The sequence below is a fragment of the Excalfactoria chinensis genome, chromosome 3 (genome assembly GCF_039878825.1).
Source record: "Excalfactoria chinensis isolate bCotChi1 chromosome 3, bCotChi1.hap2, whole genome shotgun sequence".
NCBI classification, from domain to species: domain Eukaryota; kingdom Metazoa; phylum Chordata; class Aves; order Galliformes; family Phasianidae; genus Excalfactoria; species Excalfactoria chinensis.
The window spans coordinates 32,741,280-32,766,019 of NC_092827.1; the positions used below are offsets into that span (position 1 = coordinate 32,741,280).

The 24,740-nt window shown below is 40.3% G+C and overlaps 2 protein-coding genes across 4 annotated transcripts in view; one reads left to right on the forward strand and one right to left on the reverse strand.

Moving 5' to 3' along the window:
• Nucleotides 1–18,516, reverse strand: part of RARS2 (arginyl-tRNA synthetase 2, mitochondrial) — a 30,808-nt gene extending 12,292 nt beyond the window's left edge. Inside the window, exons 1-10 of one of the 2 annotated variants that reach the window (XM_072332325.1) lie at nucleotides 18,343–18,516; nucleotides 18,163–18,236; nucleotides 17,494–17,599; nucleotides 15,674–15,757; nucleotides 12,633–12,730; nucleotides 11,357–11,412; nucleotides 9,756–9,839; nucleotides 5,693–5,769; nucleotides 2,245–2,400; nucleotides 536–642 (exon numbers count right to left, since the gene is read on the reverse strand). In XM_072332325.1, the coding sequence (XP_072188426.1) occupies nucleotides 536–642; nucleotides 2,245–2,400; nucleotides 5,693–5,769; nucleotides 9,756–9,839; nucleotides 11,357–11,412; nucleotides 12,633–12,730; nucleotides 15,674–15,757; nucleotides 17,494–17,599; nucleotides 18,163–18,236; nucleotides 18,343–18,381 (881 nt within the window). In that variant the 5' untranslated portion in view covers nucleotides 18,382–18,516. The remainder of the gene's footprint in view (nucleotides 1–535; nucleotides 643–2,244; nucleotides 2,401–5,692; nucleotides 5,770–9,755; nucleotides 9,840–11,356; nucleotides 11,413–12,632; nucleotides 12,731–15,673; nucleotides 15,758–17,493; nucleotides 17,600–18,162; nucleotides 18,237–18,342) is intronic. The other variant, XM_072332326.1, reaches the window with a different exon arrangement.
• ORC3 (origin recognition complex subunit 3) overlaps nucleotides 18,465–24,740 on the forward strand; it is a 35,055-nt gene continuing 28,779 nt past the window's right edge. For both annotated transcript variants that reach the window (XM_072332323.1, XM_072332324.1), the window contains exons 1-3: nucleotides 18,465–18,628; nucleotides 21,016–21,070; nucleotides 23,437–23,534. In XM_072332323.1, the coding sequence (XP_072188424.1) occupies nucleotides 18,605–18,628; nucleotides 21,016–21,070; nucleotides 23,437–23,534 (177 nt within the window). In that variant the 5' untranslated portion in view covers nucleotides 18,465–18,604. The remainder of the gene's footprint in view (nucleotides 18,629–21,015; nucleotides 21,071–23,436; nucleotides 23,535–24,740) is intronic.

Below are 24,740 nucleotides of genomic sequence, written 5' to 3' on the forward strand. Positions count from 1 at the left end.
CCCAATCCAAAATACAAGTAACCTCAGGTAAGACAAAGAGAGACCTCTTGTCATGAGACACCGTTACTTGAATAATTGTTTCCTTGAAGTCTTATCAAAGACCATTCCTCTAAGTTTGATGTTATTACTGCTGAAGTAAAAAAAACAAAAACACCTCACCATGTTCTGGTGCACGCTGTGAATATAATTTCCCTTCTATTTCAGCCAGGCAGTGCAGTAAGGCAAGGATCTTAGCTAACTCTGCATATTAATTGGCATATGTGGTTACCAAACTAATCAACAGCTGAAAAGGCCATTAAGAGTTGACTACTGTCACTGTACCCCATTTGTTATGGCCAGGCTTCTGCGTCATGAGAAAAGGCAAGCAATTTTTGCTATGAATCCTCAAATTCTGTTGGTTTTCTACTAGAATAGCTATCGAAAACATGCAAAGAAAACAATTTTCTTTAGGTTACAAACATGTCAGTCATCTTATATGAAATATAACTGAAATGTTAAAAGAAGCACATCAATAGGCTGAATAACCAGGTCATACGTTGTTTTCTGAAGGAGCCCTTTATCTTCCAACATCTTTAGAACCTCCCGGGACTTCTCTTGATAAAATGATTCTCCAGAATACTCATCAAAGTGCACTCCTAGACGCTGAAGGGTTCCAAGAACATGAAAGAAGAGAAACGCAGTTAGACTGAGATAATTTCTTCCAATTAAGTCCAATGATAGGTCTGCGCCACAGGTCAGACAGAGAACTAAGATATATTTTATTCCCCAAAAATGTCACTTTGGTGTTAAAAGACACTTAGATTTTGATTTGATTTCTGCATTAGAATGAATGTCCCTGAGCTGAATACATTGTTGGATATACTGTTCACAAGATGTTAGGAGTAAACTGGAAAGAGTGATGAGTATGGAAGTTCTGAGGTATGCCACTGTTTACTGTGCTGGGGGTGAAACTAGTGGACTGAAGAGAAATTACATGGCCTTGAGACCAACCCTATTTCAGAAGGACACTAAAAGATGGAAATAAAAAAAAAGCAGAAGCTGCTCATAGACTTTGCTATGCACACAGATACCGTTTTTACGAGGAAGGCTGAAAGTACACCTGGTAAAGATTAGCTGAATAACTGCCAAAATGGAGCATAAAGTGCTAGTATAAAAGAGACAAGGTTTTAAACTGGGGACAATAAAAGCTGACAGTTCATCTTCTAAGTACTTAATTGTTTAAAAAGGGATGGCGAGTGTGAGACCTGGCTGTAAACGTCATCAGCAATGCACAACCATACCATCATGATGAAGTGGAACACACAGCCCAATACTCCACCTACCCTAACACATCAGGTTTCCACCGGAATTATCAACACTGTGCCTTACTTAGGACATCTTAATTTAGAATACTTGGCATGAATCTAGTAGCTAATTTTCAGATGGATCCAGTTGGTTCTGGGCCAAGAATATATGCCATTAATACCAAGAGATTGGGTTCGGTGACAGGAGGTGTACTTCCACTCTTGTAAAACAAATTCACAGTCGTGATTTCGTCGTCAACAGCACAAACTTCTCCCATCAGAGTGGGCAACTGGCTCCATTCTTGAGGTTACATTATACAACAGATGGCTGTATGTTAGTTGAGCTCTACCTGCAGGTAACTTACGTGCTGATTACTATTGTAATCTCTGCTGCTTTAGTTTATTGCAGTCAATTTAACTTGTCACATACACAACTACTGCATGCATTATAATATCAGATTGGAAAAGTGAGAACAGTATTATCACCCAATATATTTATAACATGGAAACTTAAACTGAGTAGGTTGTTGCTGACTACAAACAAAACAAAACTGAGCAGCATTTAGCTAACGCTGATTTGCATTGTTGCTCAGCACCATAATCTCAGATTTAGGGCTTTTAAATAGGGAGAATTAGTCAAAAGGCCAATTATATGGACTCCATTAAATGAAACCTGTATCATTTGCCAGCAACTAAAATGACATTCTACATGGATGTTAGCACTGTGTTTGTTCCAAACAGAAGGGAGCATAACCTGGCATATTTAGAAACACCTTCCCCACAACACCGTAAAGTTTACCAGAAGGGCAATGAATTCTCAACATTATAGCAGCCTCCTTTCTTAAGTCATAGTCTCTTGGATGAAAAGGTGCTGTGTAAGCTGACAATTAGATAGATGGACCAATAGATGGAAGGAAACCGTTTTACCAACAACACAGAAAAAGCAGTGGATTGTTTGTACCTTATAAATTCGAGTGTATTCTTTAATACTGAAGTCTCTAAATTCTTTCCAAAGTGACAATGCCTGCTCATCGTGTTCTTCCAACTTTCTAAAGAAATCCTGGGCCAGCTTTTTTGTGTTTTCATCTGCTGCTGCTTTGTTAATCTGTACATACACCTAAAATAAAATGGCATAAAAATGTTGAAGAAATATAAGCCTCTCCTCAAATAAAAATAGCCAAAGTTCTACAAGAATAATACAAAACAGATTTAAAGGTGACATTTTTAATCTCAGAAATTTTAAAGTTGCATTAAAGGAGAAGATTTCCTATTTAAAGGATGAATGAGTAGTCTAAACTTCAGCAGGAAAGTATACAGCTTATCTTGAAACAAGACTAATCTCATAATTCTCTACTGTTGTTGCTACCACTGGTCTTCCTAACCTTGAAAGAACTGCAACAGTGAAACACAGAAGAAAATCATTTGCATGAAAGGGAAACCATCACAGACTTTTAATTAGAGACTCTCCTTCAGAGAAGCACAGAGTTGATACTTAAAACAACTGCACTGCCTAAAAACGAGACGGCAGTCAAAGCAGCACCCTAGATGGATTTTGTACAGCCTACATTATAAAATAAACAAAGAAAAAACCCCAAACCCAACAACAAAACCAGACTAGCCAAACAAAAACCCACAAACACTAAAACCAAATGAGCAAACAAAAAATCTCCCAAAACAAATAAAACCCAGTCGTAATCCTAATCCCACACACACAGAATCCATAGAATGGTTTAGGTTGGAGGGGATCTTAGAAATCACCTAGTTCCAGTCCCCCTACCACAGGTAGGGCTGCCAACCATAAAATCAGGTGGCCCAGGGCCTCATCCAACTATCCCCCCATGGACAGGGCATGCACAACCTCTTTGGGCAGCCTGTGCCAGTGTCTCACTGCACTCAGATTGTTTTCAATACTCCATATCCATACTAATATATGTCCTGTCTGTGGCTGGAATCAAGCATATGAATGTCCACACCTGACTAGACATATATGCAGCCAGTTTGCCACAAGTACTACCAGCTCTTCTGTTAGCTGATCTTACCTAGGTACACCAAAACCAGCTCTCTTGCTCATAAGCAAATTCCTTTTACATCTAAAGGCTAAATAGTTAACCAGTGATTCTTTCTGCATGTAACATTCTGAAATACCACATAAAAGACTTTTAAAAGTATTATGTGAAAAAAATTAATTAGTGGCTACACTATTTAGATCCAAACAGTTCAATGCTGATTAACTTTTAAGTAGCAGAAGAGAGTTTAGACCCCAAATCATGGCAATCCTGATAATACACACTTCACTCCTGCAAGAATATCTTGCTCAGATGGCTTCAGCCTATAAAAATAAGCTTCCACAGCAAAACTCTTGAACTTTTCCCCTTCCTTTTATGTCCCAAGATTTTTAGAGTTCTGCTGACAAGCCTGAAAGATTAATGTTTGCTTAGTTCTGGCACAAAAATGGGAACAAAGTAGAAGGAAAATTCAAGCCTTTCCAAGAACAATGCTCCCTCTGCCCCAAACAGTAGCTGCACACACTCTAACCCCTTCCCCATCTGTGATGCTATAAAACAAAAATAATGTGAAAGGCATATTTGCACCTGACTTAGCCAAAATGGAAGGTATGTTCTTTGGAAATACATGTTTATCCACACATCCATTTATACAGACACTACGTCATGGATTTTTCTTTTTAATTAACTACAGGAAAGGCTAGTTTCACACAACAGCAGAGCATTACTACTTTGAAACATCCCTGAACTTAATATAAAAAGGAAACCCAGCTAAGGAAGTTAAAAGAAGGGAATATTTGAGAAAGTGCAACTCAGTCTCAAACAACTACTGCTTTAGGCTCTTTTATAGCTCAACTGAAAACTGTTCACTAAATTTAAAAGCAATTTTAAGGTCACAAAGCCTACATGCTGCTGCAATAGATTGTTTTTTAAAGCTTGACTATGAAACTCAAGTAGGCACATTTTAAATCCTAAGAAAGGACTGAAATTATAAATGAAAATTAAATAATAGACAGCAATGCGTTATCAAAAGAATACGACTGCTTCTGTGTCTTGAAATCAGTCCTAAAGCTCTAAAGCACACTTGTGCTAAGAACCTATTAATTTCAGAAGCACCTAGGTTAAACTGACACTTCAAAAGTTCCCTAGGTTTCCAAAATTAAGTTTTTCTGCATTTCTGAAGTTGTCCTGCTTCAGAGGTTTGAATTTTGGACAGTCCTGAGTGGATACCAGCACCGGACTCAATGATTCTTGTGGGTCTCTTCCAACTTGGGATATACTACAGCTCTATGAGGAAACAAGTGAGCAGCACGTATGTCAAGAAAGCCAGCAATGTCAGAAGCAGCTATTCAACTATATAAACAACCTGCCTAATGTGTATTCTATTGTACTGTATCCAGGCTGTATTCAACTATGTATTTATTCAACCAGCAAACAGGTAGGTGTAAAAGAGTTATCTTGTGACACACTGTCCAAACACCAGCATTGGCAACAGTTTTCACATCCAGTTCAGAGAGCAAAGCAGAGCTCAGCTTTGCAGCATGAGAACGCTTTGATGCTGCCATACAAGAACCAAGAGAAAGCCCCAACAGCATCTGAGATCTTTCCTTTAAAGAATGGAGCGTGGAACGTCAGCCATTCCTCAAATGAGTTTAATTTGAACAGGTAGGTATATAACTCATGTTCTCTCACATATTATATACATTATACCCAGCACATGTTGTCACTGGAAGATAACTCTCAGTATTGAAAGAGTCAAGGAACTTCTTTCCCACTTACTGTACTATATGAAACAAGAAGAGCCATAGGAACTGGTATAGAGGAAAAAATAAATATTGACTTGTAAGATTTTACACGTATTTGGACAGTGCAAACCAACATCCAATACTGCATTTGTTCTGAGGAAACAAGACTTGTTGAACTATCACAGAGTTGTGGAGAGTCCACTGAGTTTTGCCACTGATGCACAGAAATGTCGTCTGCAACACTTGCACTGTGCTACAGTGGGCAACCAAAAGGGCACCTTCCTGCAATGAAAGTTTCCCTGCTGTTGAAAGGCATTTAATGAATGCTTGTCAACAGAAACTGCACCTACCACTGGCTCTTCTGGTCATTGTCCCAGTTAGGTAGGTGGATGGTGATAGCAGTCAAGCTGTCTGTGGCAGCAGCAGCAGCCAATGCAAGCCAACCATCCGTTCAATTATTCCCCTTAGGTGGCGTGTTTTTCCAGCTGATGAAACACATCTCTGCTGACACGGCCACTCATCTCTCAACAAAGTACTTCAAACCCAATGCGAGTTACATGAATCCATGATGACCCTGCAGACACACCACTCCATGCAAAATTGATAGCTAAGTTAAACGGACTGCTCCCTGAAGTCCCTAGATAGTCTTCTCTGAACTTACCTCAAAAAGGTGCTGCAAAGGACTGGATTTCAGCTTTTCCTTGTCGCCAAACTGTTGGAAACCCACACCTAGTAAGCCTTGAATGACAATTAAATACAGAGTTAGACAAGAACCCAGAGTGTATGGTTTTGTTGTTTTCCACAGGCAAGTCTTAACACTGTACGTAACAAAACAAATCTCCTTACATATATGAGCAATGTAACAGTGTATGCTCTAAAAGCAAAACGAAAGCATAGCTTGTTATGACACAGCATGAAAAAAAAATAATCTCTTAACAGCTGGAAACTAGTATGAAACACCATGTTGATTTTTTTCAATTCCTCAAAAATGGAATTTGTTTCTGGATCTGTAGACAAAATTAGATGCTATGCAACAACTAGCTGAAAATAAGAAGCTGCATGCAGGAAACTGTCCAGGGACACAACACGCTCAGAACTCCTTGTCTGGCTTCCTCCCTTACCGGTATTATCATTTCAAGGACAATAGAAACTGAGACACAACTTGGTATTTCACATACCACTCATGCAATACTTTTAAGGGAACATTTTTTCTGAATGCTGAGAATGTGCAGCTTGCTTTCACGTATCTGATTTGGCTTCAGCACTTTCCGAAAGCCATCTGAAAGGGCAAGAAATTCAAATCCCAATCTTATTGTCTAAGTCAAAAGGGTTCATTCACTCATTCAGTAATACAGCAACAAGAACCCCGTAGCCTCTTAGATTATCTGAGGGTGCTTTTCATGTTGTTTCTCCCCCATGAGCTAACAAAGACCTGGACTGATGTAAAGCCAGCAGCTGAGGAACGGGCACACAGGCACTCCTTTGAAAAACTCTGCAGCTAAACAAACAGCACTATCTCAAGAACTTCCCTCTTGGAAACAACGAGCTGTGGTAGATTTAGATAAGGAAAAAAGCCAGAGTCCAGGAAACAAAATGAGTCAGATCCTACTGAAAGGGAGTTTCTTTAAGGACAGCTTGTTTTACGAGCAATTACATGTTGATTTCCTACTGTGCTCTTGGATATTAGAGTACCTACACACTTCACTCTTCCATGCTGGATTCATACTCCAACCCCCTAGCAAGACTTACATTTTCCGTTCAGCCCAAATACAACCTTCTGTAGGTTTCTGTCATCCAGCCCCTGTTACATGTGCCAATTATTGGCAAGAGACAGCATGTGTTGGGTCTGATTTTGACTTTGATGTGCTGACTGGTTAGCTGACAGGCTAAGCACAGAAGTTAACTCTCTCTCCCTCAGGGCACTACATTGTATTCTATCCTTACTTGGCTGCCAACTGTCACAAAACTAGAAGAATTTTGTTCTCTGAGACATTTTCTTCAGACCTGGCTCAGGCTGGCCAGCATGTGCAGAATTTATTAGCAGCAGGGTGTCAGGAAGATGGATAGACAGATTGCCTAAGATTGGTTACCTTAAGAAACCTGCCCCAAAACTGCCCGAAGGTTGAAGACTGCCTTGCCATGTTTCAGAAAAATTCATTTTCAATTATTATTTTTTTTTAAAGCTTTTGACGATAGAAACTGTAATAGAAACGCTGACAAATTGTTAATTATAGCACTGCTTCTGGGGAAGGACCATTATACTAATATTCCTATGCTATAGTTTTGTGAAGCATGACTACATTGTTTGATATAAAACCTGTCATGTATTTGAGCTGAGCCAGCCCAAATAAAGAAGGGAGCAGCCCCTTGGAAAACTACGGTTGAAATCACTTTGTTAAAGTACAGTTTTCACAGTTGTTCTCTGGACAACAGGTATGCAATGTAGGTAATGTTCATGGTCAGATTGATACTTCTAGAAGGTTCATATTAAAAAATACATGACATTACTGATATTCAGACTGAAGATACTATATTGTACTCACAAAAGACAGAATGAATGAGGTTAGTTGAGAAGCCCTCAACTGAGGTAACTACAATGCATTTCATTGCATAACTGCCATTGCCACATTCCTTATAGAAGAGCTGGTGATAAAAAAATATATCTAAGGGGCAAAAGTGAAAGAAATATGAATGATGAAATTTATTTAATTTTAGGTTAACTCCTTCTGCATTCAATTCCTATGAAATACAACCTGAGTAAAGTGAAACTCTACTATAAAACAGTGCTTGAGCAGAAGTCAGATCATGACAGAGAAGCTGTGAAGAAAATAAATTTCACAAAGGAAAAAGTGTTCCATTACTGCTCTCACAGCCATAAGGACATTCTAGCTTTCTCAGTCTCAGCAATTTACTCTAGAGGGGGAATAAGTAGAACTAAATACCTTTCAGGAACGTTACCCATACTGCTGAACCTGAATGCATACATGGAGTCCAAGTGGGGTATTTCTGCTGAATTTTTAACCCAGTTTTATTCACAAAGTTGATTCACTGAAATGTCTACCAGCAATTGTATCAGCTCAACCAAAGGGGGCAGCAGAAGGGCTGAATGAGCCTCACTTTTTGTTTGCTATTCAAAAAAAAAAACAAAAACAAACAACATATATATTGACACTGTTTTCAAACCCCACTGCAAAAGCTGTGTGTCAGTTCTAGGGTTTCCATGGCCAAACCAGTTTTCAAGAACAAGAAAGCGAATGTGGCTGCCTTTTTTTATATGCTTAAAAGTCTGATAAAATCAGCTTTGATGTGCACATGTGCCTCCTTAGAAAAGAAGAGAATACGGATACATGTAAAGTGTAAGTTTAACAACAAAAAGCAACAACACTGTCTTTCATAGAATGGCCTGGGAAGAAAAGGACCACAATGACCATCCAGTTTCAACCCCCCTGCTATGTGCAGGGTCACCAACCACCAGACCAGGCTGCTCAGAGCCACATCCAGCCTGGCCTTGGATGACTCCAGGGATGGGGCATCCACAACCTCCTTGGGCAACCTGTTCCAGTGCGTCACCACCATCTGTGCAAAAACCTTCTTCCTAATATCCAACCTAGACCTCCCCTGTCTCAGTTTAAGACCATTCCCCCCTTGTCCTATCACTAACCACCCCCTGTAAACATCCATTCCCCCTCCTGTTTATATTCTCCCTTCAAGTATATATGCCCCTTCAAGTGATTCCTGTGGATCAACTGCCACATGAGAGCAATACTAACAGACCTAGCATTCAGACAGAAATGAATTCCAGTCAGAGAATACCTATCAATCCATGCAGGGCTGCACACGAGAGAATTTCTCAGTGTTTATATCTGATGGACATTTCAGAGAAGACAGAAGCATGTATGTGTGTGCATGCAGACTCACACACTCACAAGATCAATGGCTTTCTAGGGCCTATTCTCTTCCACATTCTCCACCTACACACTTCTCTTTTGCTACATTTTTAAAGGAAACTGAATATTTTGGGGGGGGGAAGTACTAGGATGTCTTTAATAATAAAAACAGTTCAGATTTTAACTTGTCAAAATGCAGCTGCTGTGCAAACCAGTTATTCTCTAGGAATAACAAACTTCTTTCCAGAGGGAGCAACAACAAAAGATAACGACAATGCTACCACATACACAAAGACAACTACATCTAAGAATACTTAAAAGCAAACACACCACTATTGTTATGTATACACATGCAGCATAAGTTCACATGCAAGTTAACAAGCTTGCTCTTCCGCATGCAAAATACGAGTAAGGAAGGCAGTATCATAGACATGTAACAGATGTGGCAATGTGTATATATTCTGTCTGGAGGCTGCAACAGCAGCCCATTCAGCTGCTGGGGCTCCAGAAACATAATCAGCACACACAATATTTACCCTGTGCTTTAAAAATAAATCCCAAATAACACATAAGTTGTGTGAGAGGAACTGCTGAGGTAAGGAGGAACTGTGGGGTGAATATGCTCCCGCATTTCTTGAGCAGTGGTATAGTTCATACTGCTGATGAATCAGACTGGGCTTTGTTAATACTTTGAGACATTATATGCATGTGAACACAATAATGCTCTTTATCAGCCTTTATGAGCTGAGGATGAATCCAACGTGCCTGCAAAAACTGAAGTCAAAAACCTTGACCGTGTTATACAAGGTAATAAGAGAAATAAATATGAAAACATACCGAACTGCATGCCCCAGTCACCAAGGTAATTTATTCTTGTTACCTCATGTCCCAGTGCAACTTTGAGATTTGCTATAAAATTTCCTGGTAAGGAATCAAAATTGGTGTTATTCAGAACTGTACATATTCTATGTTTTTCATGATCAATTTCCTGTTTCCAAATGACTTGTGTTCCCTTTCCCTTTCAAGTACAATCAGATGGACTGCTCCACCATAGTGACTAAAATCCTTCAGAACTTAAAGCAATAATCTTTTGAGCTAGAAAAATTAAAAATGAAAGACATTGCATTTGAAAGATGCTGTGAAGCGTCTCATACAGACATGTATGTTTGTACCAGTGTTGTCTGCACACACATGTACTACAACGTGCATGGACGTGAAGAACACTTTTTAAGGGCTCCTTGCGTACTCACAAATACATGGCAGCATGCACAACTCCACTTCACAGCCAGGTAACCTTATAGTACGAGGTTAAGCAAGTACTGAAATTCACAAACTGCTGTTTATTGTGAAGTTACGCAGGGAACACTAAGCCACTGCACAACGCTGAGCCCTTCTCCTAACACACTATGAACCTAATATGGTTTAAACTCAATATCACATAAGCACATCTTTGTTCTAATTGCTACTGCAACAGAAAAGCTTCATCTCTCTCCCAAGCTTTGCCATATGACCAAATTACAAAGAAATATATGCATTCCTTCCTCTATTCTTCTGTGCTTCAAGGGTACCTTTTAATCATTACACTGATATAAAAGGGATGCAGAAAGTATTGATGTCTTCTGTTACAGTAACACCATGCTGTACTGCTCAATCTCTTTCCATTCCATTTCCTGTAGGCACTTCATTCTCTTTCTGAGACAATCACCATCCACAGATACAGACCATTTTTTTTCCAAATATGTTTTTCTATATGGAAGGGTCCAGAAGTGAAACAACGAGCCCAGAATACAACACAACCACCAGGCAATGGAGAGGCAGAATTACGACTTTTATGTAGCTAATTATTATACATGCTACATTATTAAAAATAACACATTAGCTCTACAGATGCTGTAGGGTCTTGTGCTAATCTAGAGATTTCATTGAGAGGAAAAAATAAAAAGAGAGGAGTAATGTTTACTGCATGCCATTCAAGTACTGCACAATAAACAAATTAATTATTCCATTACAAATGGCAGCAATTGCGTTAGCAATAGTGGCATCAAGTAATTAACACACAAAAGCAAATGTTTTTCAAGGCAGCCACCGAGCCATAACTATGTGACTGCACTGCAGTCCAGTGCAAATCAGACATTTAAAATTCAAATGATATTCATAACACCTCAGTGGAAACTGCGCTGGGTGTCTTTGTGGAACAATTTTGAACTACTTCATTTAATGTTTGCAGACATAAAACTATATTATGTGTGACTTAATAAATCTGCCAGCAACACACCATGCTCCTTCCTCACCGCATAATGAGTAAAAGGCTTTTAATTAGCAAGCAGAGCCTGACACAGCCACTCCATGAGGGGAGCGAAAGGTTCACAGCACTCCCCTGTCAAGTGAATTACAAAGACAAAGCAGCCCTTTTTGGACACAGTGAGATGCATACTCACCTATGATTGTGGAACGCAAATGTCCTATGTGAAACTTTTTGGCAATATTCGGGGAGCTGTAACAAATTTTCACAAATAACGTTTGTTCAGTGTACAGGTCTGCCACATTGCCAAAAGAACTCAACCCAGTTTTCCCTTACAGTTCTCTGATCAGCTTCTGTTCCAGGCAGCACATCTCTCTATCAAACATTAGCGGCCATTTACAGTAAAAACCAACACAACAAACCCCTTAAACTCCAACTGTGCAAGTGACAAAGGACTTGCCCTATCGCCCCTCTTTTTACATGTTTTGGGCATACAAATAATTCTCTTCACACTGTTATTAGAGACAAATCTGATACTGGAACAGGTGAATTTGTATACAGGAATCAATATCTTAAACCACAACTTATTCTACCCTGTGTCTTCTTTGACGCTGGGAAATGGCATATCTTTATGCGGAAAAAACTTGCAACACTGCTTTAGTGTTAACAAATGTTTTGTTCAGCTTATCTCTTGTGTTTCAGTTCAGTTGAAGCTTCCAATAGCAACATATTATTACTCTGTCTTAAGCATTTACCTGGAAAATACTACAAAATAGTTAAGTTTTATAGGCTGTAGCTTCTTTATCAGCAAAAGGAAAAAGAAGTAGTGCGTCCACAAGAGTTTGTCCTCTAAAACAAAATGGAAGCTCAGCTCTAACATTCACATCCCAAATTCCAGGTAAGTGCTGACTTTCTGACTAAGAAAGCCTGCAAAACAAGTTTAAGTGAACACAAATTTTTTTATGCATAAGGATATTCGAGTCAGACACATCTATTCCCATGAGCAGACGGCCACAAACAAAATTTCACTGGCCAAAATTTCCAGGGCCAGAAATTTAGAAGATTTATCAAGACAAATATCTGGCTACTCTGGTCAGTCGGGAATTAATACATTAAGGAAAGCTACGTAACAGGTTTGGAAACTGAAGTCCAGCGGTGGGTATTGCTGGCTGAAAATTCAGATGATGTTTCTTGATGACAAGATATAAGGAACCTACTTCAAAACTGAATGCTGCCGTACACTAAATGAGAAAGAGGAATGACCTTTTCAAGCACCAAAAATATATTCAAGGAAAAAAACCCCTCAATTCCCTGGATAAAAAATTCTGCTTGGCACATGTATCAGAGAACTAAACATAGCTTAATATAATACCATAAACATGGTTTAATTTCACAGGCATCACACATTACAGCAATGAATATCAATCGGCAGACAAGGCAGTTTTCCTAAAGGACTCATCATGTGCACCTACCTGAACTCAACCACTGTCTTTTGCTTAGGCATGGTAGAGAAAAGTTCACTTTTGGTTCCATATTGTGTGCCGTCTTTCAGCACCTGCTGCAGAACAGTCTAAAGCAGAAGGAAGACAAAAAAAAAAAGAAGAAAATAGGTTTCAGCAACAGAAAATGCAATTAGGAAAACTGTTTACCAACCACACGAAAGCCCAATGCCACAGCCTTTCTTTCACATTAGCAATAAGATGGCTGATCTGCCAAGCAAACAAGATATCAGATGCAGATGAAAATGCCATTAAATGCATAAAGTTGAATCTGATCAGTTAAATAAATAAAATCGGAGAAACTGTAAGCAGATTTTGGTTAAAATCTGCATTGATTTTGGTAAAAACTTACAAGCAGAAAGCATAGCTCTAACTAAAATCATTAGTTTAGTTAGACGACATGATAGGGCAAGAGAATCACCCAGAAGTAACTGGTAGGCAGAAAAGTCAAGTCAGTCAAAGAGCATGGGTAGAACAGGGGCCTCATATAAACAAAGGAGTTCTCACATAAATAGGAGTCTAAACTTACCCTGACCAGGACCCCTGCCATGCTTAATTCACATCACGCATTTTGAATGAAGGTACCATGTAGAACTTGTGAGCAGTAGACTTAAGAAGAGAATGTATATCTTCATGCACTCAAATGTTCTCAGAAGGGTTGGGTTTTTGTTTGGTTTTTTTTTCCTTCTTGAATTAATAACAGAAGCTAAATAGCAAACCTTTGAGATCCCTCAAAGTGCCCTCCTCCCATAAATCAATCTTACCAAGGAACACTTTAAGGAATTTGGCCATTTGTGTGAAATTTCTAGAAGTCTTACCCTAAAATTTTTGCCAACGTGTAGATGCAGGGAACACCCTCTGAGCACAGCATGGCCTGATCACAAAGGCCCAACCAACCCACTGGGACACATCAGGTCTCTCAGACTGCTTGTGTCTGAAGGCCTGCAAAAAATTCAGTGTGCTGTAACTGCACGAACACTACCAAGCTTATGCAGTGAACAGCAAATGAACACCTTTTTTTTCCTCTCTTTAGGAAATCTAAGTGAAAAGTCTAGGAGTCCCTGCATTCATGATCTCCACTAAAGCCCATCTAAGAGACAAGACAGTTACAGCAAAACCCTCTTCATTAAGTCACTGCAGGTAGACTGAAACAACAGCCCAAGTGGGTACCTTAGTCTGATCATTTTTAATAAGGATATTAATACAGAATACAGAAACATCAGCCAGAGGTTTATGTGAAGCAAAACCAGAAGAGATGCAGCTACTTCTAAAGTTGGTAACAGAAATTTAAGCCGCTTCCACTTTGTGTGTGTGTGCGCACATAGAACAAGGAAAGAGAAAAAACAGGAGACTTGCAGGAATTCAAACTTCCTTAGAACTACAAATCACTGAAGTCCACAAGGGTTAAGTAAACATAAAAAAATTAAAACACTCACATTCTTCTAAAAAGGCTATATTTTTCTAGGCACCAAAAGCCAGCCTGCTTTCTATTCCTTGTGTGCCAAAGCAAGTCACTTACTTAGTCCACATGTGCCAAAACACCCCTTTACCCCTTTCCCTACCTGCAAGCTTGTAAATACACTAGGAAGCATCTGTACAAAAGCTTGTCTACTTTGAATGTATGGAAACTGCCTACAACTCCTCAAAATAGTCCTTCAACAGCTAGAGAGCAGTCTGGGGAAAGACAAATCCTACACTAACTATACCATCAGCAACACATTCATGCAGCAAGTTAAGTACCTGAATGCACCCTATATACTGAAGTTTGTCACAGAAAAGCCAGTACACTCCAAAGCCTAATATATGAAGCTCTAAGTATTGCACAAACTTCCTGAAGATAATACAGGCCTCTAACAGTGTGAACTCAAGTACAAATCTCATTCCATTCAGTGTGAAGTTGCTTTTTACCCACCTCTGAGGTCATCTTAAAATTGTTTGGCAACAGAAATCAAAGTAGGATATGTGAACTGTGCTTGCAGAGAAACCTTTAATGCAGTGGTCATTACGACATGTAAGGTAAGCTAAACACACACACACCCCATCAGATTTACAGTATATATGTTTTCCTCCCTAGCAAAAGCCACAGTTTAGTGCTAGGATGTAAAATTTTGGGTTCAACTTTCATTTCTTCCAATAAAACTCAACTTGTCCAGACACACAGTTTTGCTTGAACTGTTATACTGACAAGAATCCACCTACAGAATTTTGTCAAACCATGCCCAGGAATAAGATTCAACACCAACATCTTTCTTTCAGCAAATAGTCAGCTGTTATGTTCTGATTGTGATGGATTAGGAGACCTGATTTCTTAGTCAGAAAGCTTATTTCCTAAATCCATAGTGTTTGTTCCATAAGAACTGCTTAGATTAAGGCCTTGAAGAATAACCATGGAGCTTGCTTCCCAAGTTAGTTCAACTGGCCTAGCAAAACTTTCATTTGCTTCCCAGTCTAACAGTGCCAGCCAGACACCTGCCCTTATGAAGCTCTTGCCAATAATCCAGACTGAGTGCAACTGAAACGCTGCTCCTATAAACTGAGTATGCTAAATTACCAGTTTAACAAATTAACCTTTCAGTTTCACTCAGACTCCGGGCTTTGAGAAACACATTTTCCTTTTTGTTGCTGTTCTAACAGTAGATCTGTGGTCAAATACTGTTATTTCAGATATCTTTTTACCATCCTTCCTATCTTAATCAAGACTCTTCGCATGCAAGATCAAAATCTTGAATTCAGAAACTCAAAGCACATGTCAAGTCAGCCCTTTGGAGCAGAGACTGGGGAGGAGAACATGGTTACCACAAAGGGTAAAGATATAAAGGTTAAACCTTTTCTCAAAAAGATACACCCCTGTAACCCTCTTTCCAAATTGTAGGCCTACATAATGGAACAGCATCAGGGATCCATGCAGAAAATCTATGAAAAATAAGCAGCTCCACATAGAAAATATCTAAGACTAAGTATTTTATATTCAGGAATTTATTTTTACCTTAACAAACCTGAAATACTGTACTCACCTTTGCTAGCAATTCCCTGTTAATTGTGAAGTTCACTGTTCCTGGACCAGTGCTGATTTCACTCACTACAGCATCACACTTTAGCTGTAAGAACAAGATAAAACTGTCACTCCCCATGAAAATAGGTAAATAGGGAAATTTTTAATTCAATCCATTCAAAATGTAATATTCACAGCAGATTAAATCAACACGTAAATTATCTGATTAAATGCAACTCAGTGCAAAACATCACACATTTATTTTCAGTCCTTGCACGCGTCCAGTTTGTGTTTTATTTTGACTGCAAGCAACCTCCCCTTTAAACAAGTTTTGCTTCTTTACAGGTTGAGAGTTTGGGCCTCTTCCTTACTAAACTAGCCATGTTTGAGAGCCAATAAATTTCCTACGAAAACAAACAATAAAATAACCAACCACATACAACTTGGTTAATGTCAATGAGAGAGAGGGGCAAGCTGTTCATTCTGACTGAAGCACATCAGCACAAGGAAGAAATTATACCCCTTTTATAGCCTTTGTGTTTAAAACCAGACTTAAACAGGAGATGCAATCAGTCAGGCTCTAAGTTCTGTAACCTTTACAAGCTCCAACAACAAATTCTACTGTTTATGCATGAGCTACGTGAATAAATATTACTTGGATTGATTCAGAACTTCCCACCCTTCCATTTTACTGAAGGTCCTTCCTACCAACATTAAGAAGCAGACAGAAAAATTCCCACTGCACTTGCTCCATACTGTTTGTTCCGCTAAATGTTTTCTATATAAGTTGTCGTTAGCATTCATGTGACGTTCATCTCTCTTCAGTATGAGAGCTCACTTGGCCTCTCCATAGCTTTAAGAACCTTTCCTCCAAGTATGATATAGCACTACAGTAACCAGACCTCCTCACGCCTAAGACTTGGATCAGAGTGTCTTTATGCTATGTAGAGACATACAAATTAGAAGTAATAATAATAATGAAAGGAGTTCCCCCTCAGCAAAGAACTAACAGTTCAAAGATGAAGCAAAATCAGCCCCCCAAATAAAAACTAAAAGCCAATGAATAAAAGACCTTTCTGACAGGCAACGCTCAGCATATCAGAATATATTATGTCCCATTTAGCATTGCATTAATTAGGCTACTTTAGTCAACAAAAACAGTTTCAGTCTCATCTGCCTAACCTAAACATCTGCATTCCAAATACTGTGACCAATTTTCTCTTAAGACACTAAGACCGTGCCATTGAACCTTGAGGCACTATCAACTGTTTATCACAGCAAAAGCTTATCACTGTGTACACTTCTCTATCCCAGTGCTAGTTTTGCATATAACAGTTCTATCTTGCTTACTTCTACACTGTTCATCTTCTTTGTGATGATGTGATCAGTCCAAAGAAATGAAAATAAATGCATTGCCTTTATCCACTACACAACAAAAAAGATTCTAAGATTTCAATGATATATATTTTTTTCCTACAGTTAACCAGCGCAGCTTATTTAATCTGGAGGCTTATATTGATGGTCCCTGTAAAGATTCATAGATGATGAAGGATTGTTTTCAAACCCTAGAATCACCTTTCTGATCCCATTTTCGACTTGAGGCACACCAACTCCTTGAAGATTTTTTTATTTTCTTCCTTGTCCCTTTTGTTTCTTCAAGGCTTGAGTCATTTCTGGATATCTTGTTTCACATACCTGCAGCTTTTTATACTATAGTTACACTCAGTGCCTCAGCTACTGCCAACTCCCATGGCCTGGAGTGACCACAAAAACACTTCTTTTAAGAATCCTCAATCTCAAGCAGCAAGGGATTGGAAGACTGGCCTGATAAAGGCAGCATACCTTCTCAGCTAGCTTCTGAGCTCGGAGTTGAAGATCTTGTGCTAAGCAATCACTAGACCTGCCTTCCTCTATGGAAGCAATGGAAAGCTGGAAATCAGCATCATGCCTGAATAAAAGAACAGATGAAAATCAGGGGAGAAGTACATTGAAATGATAGGGAGATCTGATAAATCCAAGCTGACTCTGAGTATGGCAAACCCAACTGGAAAGCATAACCCAGTCACAGAGATGTGAGAATATGCTGTGGTCAGAGAAGTACATCTGAATGCTCAGTATCACCTTCACTCTAATACAGCACTAAAATAGATACAGTAAGATTACCAATTCAGAATAACTAAGGCCACGCTCATGAATAAATGTCATTTACCTGCTGTTACCATTACACCTCTCAAGCATGACATAAAGCAAAAAACCCACGATAACTTCACCCTGAGGTCATTCATACTGAAACATTTGCCACTCAAGCGCTGCCTATTTTAAAGCAAACATCTGTTTGGAACTTGCTTGAAAGAAAAGACAGTGGTTTAATCGGATTTGGGCATCCCATAATTGGGCTGGTAAGTTAGCTTAGAGCTTTGTGTTTCTCTTTTTTCCCCCTAAAGACCCGTTAAAACCTTACACCGCCAAATGCAAATAGATGAGCACAGCAGAACTAAACGCAAACACTACCGTTTTCTGGAGACGGGAACCGCCGAGATGGACTTTATTAAGTTCTCCGGTGGCAAATCCAAAACTTTAGAGAGCTACGTTTGAAACAAAAGCACAAAGAGCGTTAAGCAGAACAGACAGCAGAAAATCCCCTCTCCCTGCGCGCAGTCTCTCTGCCCTCCAGCTACTAGGGCAGCCTACCTGCCCGGCGATGCTCCTTCGGAAGGCGCATGCCGCCATGGCGGTGTTGTTGGAAGGAGGTCAGCACCGCCCCTTGACCCCTCCGCTCCGCCTGCTGAGGGCCGCTCCATTCCGCGCGGCTGTGGGGGGACTGTGGCGTCCGCCTCTCCGCGACAGGCGGCGGCTCGGCCGCTCCCCCACTGCGCGTGCGCCGAGGGCTCATCGCCTGGCGCTGCCGCCCCTCCTCGTGGCGCCGTGTGTCCGTTAATGCGGGGCCGGCGAGATGAGCACGCGGTCCCTCTCCAAGGTGAGGCGGGAGGAATGACGTTGTTTGCCCGCCGGCCGCGCTCCGATGACGGAGGGGAACGTACGGGCGGAGGGCGGCTGAGGGGAGCCGGGCTGCAGCCTCGGGGCTGCTGCTTCCTGTGGTGGCGGGGCGGTGATCGCGCAGCGCCTTTCTCTCGTGTTTCCCGCCAGAGTCACTGTGCAGTTACCGCTGTCGGGAGCTGCTTCCAAACCAAGCTCGTATTTAACCCGGAGCAAGTGGATTTCCCTTTCAAACCCGCTGTTGCTTTTATGTATATGAGTAGTGAAGGGTCCTTGCGTTGTGTCCTATGTCTTCCGTGTAGTACTTGGCCATCTTACATACTGGCCTCTGCAACACTGAGTGGTGTTTGGGAATACAAGACTTGTAAAGAATTCAGTGGACAGCATTTATGTTTCATTTGACATAAGCACAGAGGAGGACAACAGAAATGATCAGGGGCTGGAACATCTCTCCATGAGGACAGGCTGAGGGAGCTGAGGTGTTCAGCCTGGAGAAGTGAAGGCTCCAGGGAGATCAGAGGGCGGCCTTCCATATCTGATGGGAGGCTGTGAGAAAGAAGGGGACAGACTCTTTAGCGGAGTCTGTGGTGGTAGAACAAGGGGAAGTAGTTTCAAAGTAAAAGAGGGAAGGTTGAGATTGGATATAAGGAAGATGTTTTTTATAGTAAGAGTGATGAGGCACTGGAACAGCTTGCCCAGAGGTGTGGTGGATGCCCCATCCCTGGAGACGCTCAAGGCCAAGTCAGATTGAGAGCAACCAGGTCTCACAGTGGATGTCCCTATTCCTTATGGGGCAGTTGGATTCGATGGCCTTTAAGGATCCCTTCCAACTCAAGCAATTCTATGATTCCTAAGGCTGTTTTTCAGAGGCCAATATAGATATTAGTGTTAGAGTTCATATTTGGATCAGAACAGAACCAGCATATCCAAAGTCACCCAACAGACAAGTATCTGTGAGCAATATTGAATTCCACTCTGGAGCTTTATTTTTACTTGATCACTCTTTTACCATTGGCTGAGTTGAGTTCACTAGTCTTTGTTTATACAGGTATCTCTGTTGGGAAATGAATGATTGGAACGGTTTGCTTGTAGATCTTGAACATTTGTGGTTTTTCTTCACTATTGCTCTAGCACAATAACCTCACAGTGAGAGCTGGGGAATGAGAGGAGACCTCATTGTGGCCTTCTAGTACTTGGGAGCTTATAATGGGAGGCGTCTGCCTATAGCAGTGGAGTTGGAACTGGATATCTTAAAGGTCCCTTCCAACCCAGACCATTCAATGATTTCATGATAATCAGTAGACACCAACTTTTTGCACAGTTTGATACTGATAATACAAGAGGGAATTGTTTTAAACTAAAAGAGGGGAGATTTAGGTTAGATTTTAGGAAGTTGGGTGGATTTTGGTTGGATGTAAGGAAAAAGTCTTACAGTGAGGCACTGGAAGAGGTTGCCTAGAGATGTGGTGGGTGCCCCATCCCTAGACACAAAAGTCAGTGCGAGGCTGGATCAGGACCCAGGTGACCTGATCTAGCTGTGGTGTCCCTCCCTGCTCATTGCAGGGGAGTTGGACTAGATGGCCTTTAAAGGCCTTGTCCAACTCTAAAGGCTTTGTCCAACTCTAAGGATTCTATGATTTTAAGAAATTCTTTGCTCAGAGGGTAGTGAGATACTGGCAGAGACTGCCCATAGAATCTGGGGGTGCCCCATCCCTGGAGGTGGCCAAGACCAGGTTGGATGGGGCCCTGAGCAGCATGAGCTGGTGGGTGATGACTCGGCAGGGTGTTCAAACTGGGTGGGCTTTAAGGTCCCTTCTAATTCTGTGATTTTATGATCCTGTGATCTTTTCTGAGTTGGGATAAACTTGGCCTCTGTAGATAAAGGGTATCGTTGGCTTTCTGTAAGTAACTGCGTCATTCTGGATCACCTCTATTCATCCCAACTTCTTTCTTTATTTTATTTCTAACTGAACCTTTAATGGGAAAACTCCATTGATATGTCCCTGGGAAGTCATTTCATCTTATTTTTAAGCCTATTGAATGAAGGCACGTAAGAAGTTCAAGGATTCCTCTCTTGTTGATCTACCCAATGAATGAGCTGAAGAACGTAATTGGAAGGTGAACAAGTTCCTCACAGAGATGCTGGGATACTGCTTCCAGTGCCGGGATACTGCTTCCACTGCTTTTCCAGCTTGAAATGGGAAAATAAAGCACAATAAACAAATTAGTATCCATAAGATGCTGGCAGTTCATTTCTAGTTGTTTGTTTAGTGGATCACTAAGGTTAACAGGGAGCAAATTCTCCTCAGGGATCACAGTCGGATTGATGCTGATTTTGAAGTTTTTATTTTTCTTGCTGTTCTCCAGGGCTGCTTTGTTTTTAAACCAAGTCCCAAGAAGAGAAAGGTGTCTCGAACAACAGGTTAGTACACTTTGGTATATGGTGCTGTGCTTTGAGGGAGTTAATCCTGGAAGCTTCAGTCCTGATTGAATTGTGTCATAGCTGTGTGAGTTGCTCCTTGGTGTTGGTAGAAATTCATTTCTTCAGCGGTACTCAAGAAAGTAATTGATCAATGTAATTTTTTTTTTCATCTTCAGCCACCAAGATTGTATAGGTGGCTTTATCTTTGCATATATATATCTATATTATTTATTTGTTTGTTTATTTATTATGTACAAGAGAACTTATTTCTATGCTACCTCGAATTATTTCCCGACTGCCAAATGACTACGAATGGGCTGCTTGAAGCTATGGGATTCAGAAATCTGTTCCATATTGTCAGTGGTTTATTTCTTTTCCTCAACAACCTTAGGCAAAAGCCACGTGTGAACATCCTGTGTACTTTCTAGTAGATATTTTTCTCCGATCCAGAATGTGTTTATGTCGCTTGAGGAAGACTGAATGGGATTGAGTCTTATTGCAACCGTAAATAAGTTGCAATTGGAGAGTGGCTCAGGGAAATTACTGTTCTTATGCCCAGATTCAAAGGTTTTTGATCTTTCCTGGCAGCACCAGAGCTGTCAAGAAGTGTGACAATTTGTGTATTTAAAGAAAGAAAGAAATGGAAGGGAAAGTACTATGGCCAGACTTCTGGAGATCACTACAGGTTCATTAATTACCAGAGGGACTTAAAACAACACCTACTTCAGAATTAATCCCAAGTTATTTTTTTTTCTGTGAGGGTTGGCACATCTGTACCTCACGGAATGAGAGATAGGGGAATATCATCCAGTCTCATTCCAAGTCATTGCAAGGTAAATACACTTAACAACCCAGACCCATGCACTTAAACCACATTGGAATCTTATCATTTACTGAATATGATGTTTCTGTTTTTGCAAGATCTGTAATACTTAGGTAAATCCTCCTACACACGTTCCAGTCAGCACATACTTTGTCACCAAAAAATGACTTTGACTGAACTACCCCTAAAAGAGAAGTGGAAGTGAGCTGCTCTGCTCACTTACCAGCTGTTGATGAAAACACGTAACTTAGCTGCGCATGTGATGAATTTGGAAACCCAAACTTGTAAAATGTGAAGTTTCATTTGTGGTTGATAATAATCTTTGACACTGCAAAGGCCTTCTGTACGTGTTTGTGCCTATAATTTGAGTTTTGGTAGTACAGAAAGAATATTGTGCTTTGGTATAATAACAAAAACACGGTGGCTAGATTCTCTGCAAAAGAATAAAGCTTCAGTGATCAAAGTGTGCTATGTGTTGAAGCGATTGTTCTTAGGGATGTAAATGAGACATTAGTTTAGGGGAGACAAGGAAAATGGAGGATTAGGGATCAATCTCATTCATCATTTACAGCATTACTTTATTTCTTTCATTTTTAAGGGAAACTTAGACTGTGTGAGGGTGGTAGGAAAAAAAATCACCAGGAGGGATGTCACTCAGTTTTACTAGTTTCTATTCAATCTCAGGTTCTATTTTTGGCTCTGCCTTTTTTGTTGGCAGCTGGTGGAGAGTTTTTGCACTCAGATTTGTGAAGCAGGGGAGCACCTGGGAAGCCAGACGCATTCCAGAAATGTGCCAAGACACTGCTACCAAAAAGGATCTGATTTCTGAAGGCTTGAAGGCATTCTAGATCAATCACAGATATTTTGCTTCTCCTTTCCATAAGCAGCATGTATAGAAGTATGAGGTGATTTGGAGATGAGGCTTGAGTTTGAGCTTAAAGGTTTTGTTGACATAGTTATGTCAGTTGAGGTTACGTATGAAAAATAATGATAAAAATCTGTATTTCATGTAACCTAACAGTTCTTTCCCAGTATGCTTTGTTGTCTTCTGGAAATCAGTTATTAACTGTGTTATCCTGGGAGAACAGAAAGGATCTTTGATGTATGTATTCTTGCAGGCCTTTGTGCTTCATATCTGACTGTAATAGTGATGGAAGGTTGAAAGGGGGAAGCTGACCCACAAAATTTCCTGAAACAAGGGAAAGACTTGTTTTATTTATTTATTTATTAAATAATAATAACAGTAACAGCTTTTTGCCCTACTTCAGCCTTTAGCTATGTGGGACTTGAGGTGGAAGCCAGCTCTTCTACTTTTGTCTCTATAATTGGGCAGTACATTCTGCTTATTTCTCCCCTCATTCAGCAAGATGCCGGCAGTTAGTTAATTGGCTAAGATAATCAGCTGAGCTCCCTTACGTGCTTATGTATTTTTATGTATTTATATATAAAAAGATGTTCTCGCTTCAGTTGAGTGCTTTGCTTTCGTCTCAACAAAGAATCCTTTGCCTTAATAATCTTGTCTGTGCTTGTGCTTACTTTCTAGCTGACTATTTCAGAGAAGGACACGGTGATTTGGAGGACAGTGATCTACGGTTTGCTACTTGCCAGTCATTACAGAAACAGGTCAAATCAGATACAGAGGTGAGTCTTGCACCTAATATGAAAGCAACATTTTGCATTTATAACAGTTCTGCCTACTTCTTTGTTTGGTTCTTTTATATATATACATATATATACATGCTTAAATAAGCAATTTATTAAAGCAATAAAAGAGCCAGAAATATTGACCCAGGATGTAATAAATATAGAAAATCCATCAATTACGCATTACCTCTGATCATAGCACTACGCGCTTTTGAGGCTTCAAGCTGCTTCTTCTAAGTATCTGCTTTTACTAATTGAACTTATTAACTCCTGGCATAATTTTGTTGTTCTTTTTCCTACCTCCAGTACAGTTGTGTGCTTGCCAGCTCCCTAAGGATTTTAAGCTGCTTGTGTCCTAATCGTTACAGAGCCCAGCAGCTCAAGATTCACAATGGATTTATGTGAATGTAACTGCATGGATGTCAAATGTTGAATGACACAGCTGTACACTTAGTCTGTCGATATAGTATGGACCATGTCAGTGGGTTTGTCTGGTGGGGATGGGAGTTAATTTCATACTGAACTATGGCCTCCTAATTGTGTGTTAGATGGCATGCTGTTGTGTCTGAATAGCCAGCTGGCTTGTATTATAGTACTAATAATTGCTTCCGTACAGCAGGGATTTCCTCCTCTGTTTGATGTCAAGGATTCTGGGCAAGTATTCCATATTCCTCTGCCTACTCTTAGGCACTGAACATTCTGAACATTGAGGTATTCTGTGTTTTTTTTTTTCCTCAAAGTTTGTTTTGGGATATACAGTAGTAGCCAGCTGGATGAAGCTTACAGTTTAGACCCTTAGGCTAAATTCATAAATTCCTCTAGTTCTCTCCCTGCAATCCACCTTGCTTTGACTAGTCAACACCCTTTTCAAAGTCACAAGGCCGATTACAGAGCACACACAGAGGCTTTTGGAGGTGTTTAGTGGCCATCTGCTTTGGCGTGACAGGGTAGACACCAGCCTAGCAGAAAGAAACTGCCTTGTTAGTTGCACAGTGGGATTACAGGGAAGACAACATGCTGTAGTCCCTTCTGGAAGACCTATTAAGTCTTCTTTGTTTGGCACAGTGTTGTCAAGGTGTTTGAAACAATGCTTCTAGATAGTAAACAGTGGCTGCAGCCTTTTCAGGTCAATGAGGGCTTTTTTTTTTAGTGCTCTGCAAGGATGTGCCTCAGAATGGCCATCATGATAAAACGCCTTCCTTA